Source organism: Corvus brachyrhynchos, unplaced genomic scaffold (genome assembly GCF_000691975.1).
Source record: "Corvus brachyrhynchos isolate BGI_N302 unplaced genomic scaffold, ASM69197v1 scaffold466, whole genome shotgun sequence".
Lineage (NCBI taxonomy): Eukaryota > Metazoa > Chordata > Aves > Passeriformes > Corvidae > Corvus > Corvus brachyrhynchos.
In genome coordinates, this window is record NW_008238635.1 from 2006697 (window position 1) to 2013251 (window position 6555).

General features: G+C 53.9%; 1 protein-coding gene across 1 annotated transcript in view; it reads right to left on the reverse strand.

Moving 5' to 3' along the window:
• The window catches only part of LOC103617792 (ADAMTS-like protein 2), a 19712-nt gene that overhangs the window by 12121 nt on the left and 1036 nt on the right, over nt 1–6555 (reverse strand). Inside the window, exons 2-9 of the mRNA XM_017737399.1 lie at nt 5004–5079; nt 4393–4495; nt 3584–3729; nt 3220–3343; nt 1934–2014; nt 1437–1612; nt 743–1169; nt 5–144 (exon numbers count right to left, since the gene is read on the reverse strand). Coding sequence (XP_017592888.1) covers nt 5–144; nt 743–1169; nt 1437–1612; nt 1934–2014; nt 3220–3343; nt 3584–3729; nt 4393–4495; nt 5004–5079 — 1273 coding nt within the window. The remainder of the gene's footprint in view (nt 1–4; nt 145–742; nt 1170–1436; nt 1613–1933; nt 2015–3219; nt 3344–3583; nt 3730–4392; nt 4496–5003; nt 5080–6555) is intronic.

The following is a 6555-nucleotide window of genomic DNA, read 5'->3' on the forward strand; positions in this document are numbered from 1 at the left end:
AGGCAGCATTGTGAGGGTCTCGGTGACAGAGGCGCCTGAAGAGACGGAGCCTGGAGGACGTTACACGGCCGTGCTCCGACAGCTCGGGCCTCCTCATGCTGTAGGGCACAGCCGTGCTGATGGAGATTTGGTTGAACCTGAGCGCTGGAAGAAAAACACAGGAATGCTTTAACTGTACTGGATGGCTTGTGCTTCAGCATGCGGCATTTGACAAGGAAAAAACGTTCAGTGTTCAGCTTAAAAAGTCATAAATTTCTACCTGGGAGCATCAACAGGCTTTAATTACCCTGACCAACCCCTCACTCTGTCTGCCCACTGCCCTGGAGCCCCATTTAAGCTCCAGCCTGGGCCTTCAGTCCCGGGCTGCACAACGTTGCAGGTGTACTTTGTTCCTGAATTGCTGTTTGGCTCTCCCAGATGGACCTCAGATGTGACTTGTCCCCTTGCTGTCCCCTGATGATCGCTGGGCTGTTGCTAGGCCCTGCTGCTGTCACTGCCCTGCCTGCCAAGCTCAGGCACCAAGTGAGTGCCCTGCCTCACCCGGATTGTGGCCACTCTCTCCCAGCCTCCCCTTCCCTCACAGAGCTGCTGGCCCTTGCTGCTCCCTGTCTCCACCCCACTATTAACCATCCTTCCCTCCTGCCCACCCCGATGCTAAAGACACCTTAGATTTCAAGAAGACCACCATGGAATGTCTGCTTTCAGTCAATAAAATGGGAGAAGGAAGAACAAAGCAACCAACCCAACCCTGTTTCTCCACCAACTGCTGCTGTTTCCTCCTCCTCTTCCTCTCCTGCTGTGTTTGCATGGTACATGTGTCTGATCTGAAAGTCATACTTCTCCTTCTCTTCACTTTGTTCCCAGCCCCAGTCCCGGGTCTGACTGGTAGAGTTGGTCTGGAAGAAGTGAGGGGGACCAAAGTCTAAATCTTCTCGCCCTTCTCTTAGAGGAAGCTGTTCACTGGTGTCATCTGGTGACAGGGAGAGCCACGTGGCGTTGAAGTCCTGGGCAGCTCTGGAGTTGGCTGGAATGGGATGGTTCTGGCTGGTCTCTGGTAGCTGGTGATAGAGAGGCCTGGCGAGAGCAGGGGCTGCCGTTCGGAGAGACGGCATCCGTGGGACGGTGTAGTCGTAAGTTATGTGAGGCATTTTCCCATTAAAGTTATAGTACTGCAGGAAACGGGGAAAGAAAACAAAACCACTTTTACTTTGAGGGTATGAATTTCCCAAAAGCCTTTTCTAGCCACATCCATTTGGTGGTGGTTGTTAAGAGAAGACAGCATCCTCATAAATCCAAAGGGAAAGCCGCCCCCCACCACCTGTCTGGCTTCCTCAGCCCACCAGCACATGCAGGTCTGGCTTGGGAACCAGGTTATATTCCTGTTATCTGAGGGAGACAGGCAAGCCAGGAAACCCTAAAACTGGCTCCTCACATACCATGGCATTCAGAGACTGGTTAGTGGGCCCCTGAGCTATGATATACTCCAGCCCATCTGAGTTCAGGCTCGAGGGCCGCCGGTACTTGAAGATGGTGCCAGCTACCCTGAAGTTCTGAGGGTTGTCAATGGCCGAGTTGCCGTTGAAGAAGAAATGCCCGGATTCATCTGCCAGTGCTTCAGAGAGAGAGAAAACAGACAAGTGGGACATTCTGCAGAACTCTGGCACTGAGGAGAGCAAAGAGGCCACGGACGAGAGAAGCCCAGCAGAAACAGAACCCCAGGCCCTGCCCATAGCGAACTGGGGTTCCAAACGTCTCTCCTGCCACTGGAGATGTGGCAGCCCTGGTTTTTGGAGAGGTGAAGCACCCATGTGCTACCCTGGAGGAAATGCTCTCAGCAGCTCTCTCACGGCATAGGTGGGAGTGCACAGAGCCTCCTCCCGCCTCCCGGGCAGCTGAACCGGGGTCTCCACACCCACCCAGCTCCTCTGCTCACCCAGGATGTTTTCTGTCTTCCTGCGCTCAATGATGAGGATGTCCGTGGCACCAGGAGGGATGTTGGTGATGAACACATAGCCTGAGGAACAGAACAGAGCGTGAGGAGACCCTGAGGACAGAATAAAAAGGTCTGGGTGGGAAAAGCAGCTCATGGGACAAGTGTGTTTGTAGGGAAGCAGCGCTGCCCTTCAGGAGCAGGGTGCCAAGGACCTAAATGCATGTTGCACCAGTCTGTGAGCTCTCATCCCAGACCTCTGAAATCCTATTACAGATCACCATTACGGATGTCAGTCTGAGCACTGCTGGGTTTGGAGTCGGGAAGGAGCTGCACAATTAAACAGTCTGGCTTTGGGGGTGTGGATGCACAGAAAAAAGGCTTAGTAGTGATCAGGGCTGATGCTGAACAGAGGGTGGAAAAAGACCATAGGTCCCCTCAGCTCCTGACTCCCATGGAATTTGTCTCAGGAGTAACATAAAAATTGACCTTTAAAGGGAGAGGAAATAAGAGGCTCTTAAAGTTGCGTGGTTTGGCAGTTTGTCTTTCCTGCTGGAAACGCGGGTCCTGTCTGCTCTGTAAGATCTTATGAGGGCTGGAATGGGAGGCCAGAACAGTACCCACACTGGTACAGGGGGTAGCACCATTACCCCTGCCCTGGAAAGGGGCCTGAGTGCTTTTCTAGTCCCGTGCTTGCAGGGAGTGAGGCAAACTAGTAAAACAACAACCGTGTGAAATGTTGTTCCAAAACATCCTCAAACCACAGTTAATTAATTCTGATGAGCATACCACAGCGCATTCCTCCCAGGGCTGGAGGACTGGGCCATCAGGCTGCAGCCTGGTTTCAGAGGGGACTGTCCCTCAGCCACAGGACTGGGGAAAGCAGGAGATTGAGTGCAGGCTGAAACAAATGCTGTGACCCTCATCATAGCTTAGGTTTCAAATGAACACGTAGCACAAAGGAAAGAAGATTCATTGGTCTCTTCACATTGTCTGAGGTGGGCAATATGCCAAAATCAATAGGAACAAATAGATCCCCAGTTGCTTCCTATTGTAAAGAGGTGAAGGGAAACCTTACCAGCCTAATACAGAGCACATCAAACCAATCTCCTCTGATGATTAAGTGAGAAGGGGAAAACACAGGCATTTAAGTAGGGGTGGTGGCACTCCTCAACTCTTTCCACCGAGCAGCTGGGAAAGCTCCTACCCACGTTGAAGCCAGTCCCCCTCCATGCCAGCTGGTGGTAAGAAGTAGCAGGTGAAGTCTCCAGACTGGTAGCAGGGAGTACCTATCTGTGAGATTGCCTTTCGGAAGCTGCCCGAGACACGGTGGCAAGTGCTGCCGTCCCCTCCACACACCCTGCATCTGTCCATGGTCCGGGGCGAGTACAGGCTCCCATCGCACCCCACTGGCTGCAAAGGACAAAACAAGAGAGGGTTTCCTGGGGCCAGCTTATCTCCACGGGGCAGGGTCTTTCCCAGGAAATGCTGTTGTGCTCTTCTGGGGAGGTTCTGGGGAGTTGTAAGGAATGAATCCAATGCCAGGCCTCTGTTTCAGTTCCCTGCTGGGACCCCTTGGCTTTGCGGTGACCAGGAGATCCACCCATGCAATTACAATCCCAGATTCTCCACTGCTTCCTCCCAGAGCCTTACCTCACACTTCCCATTGATGCAGACCCCCTGGTAGGTCCTGTCCTTGCAGGAGGTACCATCCTGTGCTCGGGCCATCAGCTGCCTCTCTCCACTCCGGGTGGTGCACTGGAGGTCACACGGCTTGTTGGAGATACTGGTGTAGTCATCTGCAGGGACAGAGGCAGAGGGTCACCAGGCAGGTCAAGGTGCCCAGAGATGGGCAGTGAGGAAGGGGACCTTCCCCTCATCCCTGCTGATGGTTTGATGTCACCTTGGATGTTCCTGCTACTTGCAAGGACACCCCAAGGCCGCAGATCTTACAGGAGTGAAGGGGTCCCGGTGTGAGGCTGTGCTGGGGACCGTGCCAAGCAGAAACACTTCTTGCTGGCAAACCCTCTTCCTTGCCATGCCCTTGTAGTGCCACCGCTGCGCCAGACATGGGAATGTGCATCAGCAGATCCCAGGCCACACATAAATGCAGAAGGGCTGTCAGAGGGGCACTGACTGTGCGGGGCTGTGGCCAGCTATGCCCCGTTCACCTGAGCAGCTGGAGGTGCAGATGTTCCAAGTCCCCTTGGCAGCTACTGGAAAAACAGGTGAGTCCAGAAACAGGGTGATATCTTAGGCGAACTCAGTCTGGGCCTCAAGGGACAAGTGGACACCCATGTGAAGTCGCTGTGCAGGAAATGGATGAGCATCCCGCTCAGACCAACCCAGGGCAGCCGGGAGCATCCATCCCTCGTCCCCTAGGACTTGACTTTCCTGTGCCCAAGAAGATCCCGTGGGTGTTTCCCGGCCCTCACCCCTTGTGTGAAGCTGTGAAAACCCACCTGGATAGAGGGGCATCCAGTGGTAGTAGTGCTTCCCAAAGGCTTTGGCATTGAAACTGGAGCACTGCTGCTGTTTGAAGCTTGCTGTGTTGGCTGGGCAGGGCTATGGAGGGAATAAATGCAATCAAAAAGCTCCCTATCTCACAGCATTGTTGTGACAGCTGCTTGTCCCTGCTATACCTTTTCAGGATGAAAATGCCCTGTCCACCCTGGAAGGAATTGGTGATGGACTTGGAAGTCCCCTCACAGCAGCAGAAAGGCCAGGCCTTCATTGCCAAGGGCCTCTCAAACAGCTGCATTTAACAGCCCTGCAGAAACTCCTTCCAGCAATGGGAAGAGCATACTGGAAAAACCTCATCCCTCCCCTCACCCCACAACAAATGTGCTTTGGCATTCTTTTGCCCCATCTCCCAGTCCCAAGGAATAGAGCCCATCTCCCACATCCTCAAAGGCACACCGCCCACCACCCCAGGGGTGGATAATATCCCTTGTCTCCATCCTCTGAGGGACCAGTCCCACCCTGAGCACTGGTGATTTTGCAGCTCCAAGTGGGACCCCCTGAGTCCCACACCCCCCAGTGAGGACCAGTCAGGACTGGAAGTGGTTCTCACCTTCTGCTGGCACAGTTGGTAGTGCTTGGCCTGACCAACACACATGGTGCTGTTTGTTCCCTGGGGCATCTGGAGCCTGCAAGGCAGAAATTTCCAGACGTGAGCTGGAGGTCTGTGAAGTACCCAAGTACTGAGGATGACACAGGAGTCACAGGAGAAACAAGACAGGTGTTTCATCAGAGCAGAGCTTTCTAGACTGGCCAACACCTCCTCTGAAGCACTTCTCCAGTGCTTTTAGGTGGGCTCTGATTCTAGGCTGTTCTTGTTTTGTGGTAGGTTGAGCAGACATGGAGCAACTGCAGTGTTGCCAACCCTGTGTCCCTTCAGCCCTGAGCTCCAAAAGGGCTGACGTGACCAAAAGACGACAGAACCTGATGGTCCATCACTCCCATGGATGGGCCCAGGATTTTCAGGGACTGCGGGAGTGGATTTCAGAAGCCACTGTGCAATAGGCAGAGAGATGGTGCCGTCAGGGGGACTGGCCACCCCAACAGATTTTCAGGGAAGGCTTGGCACAGGTGATGGACCAAAACCACAGGAATTTCTCAACACTTGAAGCTTTCACTCTGGCCAGTGTGAGTTATCCAGGAGATCCTGGACTGATGCAAAGACAGAAAAAATTCTTGAAAGCCATGAAGACATATGGAGAATGGCTGAGACCACAGGCTAAGGCAATGCAGTAATGATCTGCAAAATAATTCAGGCAATGTGTAAAGATCTGCAGCAGACAACGTGGTAACAGCACTGGGAACTGAGGATACAGGGAACACCATAAGCACATTCAGGCTGGACTGGCTGCAGGTGCTGCAGCTGTCCCTCCAGAGCAATGCTTTACATGGCACAGGCAGAGCCTAAATTTGCAGTAAGACTTCAAAAGTGCCATGCCCTTCAGAAGCAGAGGCTTCTTGCAGACTCAGGAAGAAATTGCTTTGTGGCCGTACCTGGCTCACACTTAAGCCATTGACCTTAAAGCTGCAGAAACCTTTGGGCTGGGTTCATGATGGGATTTCTCTTTTTTTAATTCAGATTTGATCCCTGGACTAAAACACCACAGCACAGCACACCCTTCCCTCCCCAGCCATGGAGTCAAGGACAGAGCTGGCACCAAGTGGAGAGAAAAATCTCTCTTGTGGAAGCAGGCAAAGGGCAGAAGGGCTGCTCTGGCCGTGGGGGTGTGGGACAGCCCAGGCTCCCTCCCCGTGCTGTTCCCCGCTGCTTTCCCAGGGTGCTGGAGCAGAGGAGCAGCAGCAGAGACATCCAGGGAGGCCGCATCCAGAGGGAAGGTCCTGCAGCACAGCCGGACCTTCCCCGTGCTCACACGAAAGACATTTTGTGCTGCAGGAAGGAGGGCAGGTCGGGGCCCTGGTCTGGGCGTGCTCTGCTCAGGAGTGCAGTCACGCAGAAGGGAAAGCTCGTGGTGCTGCAGGATGCCGCTCTCATTAACAGCCCAGCAGCCTGGAGCAGCAGGTTACAGAGCTGCTGCAGGAGGAGGAGGAGGAGGAGGAGGGGGAATTGGTGGCAAGGGAGTCCAGAGAGGGCAGGAGGAGGTCCG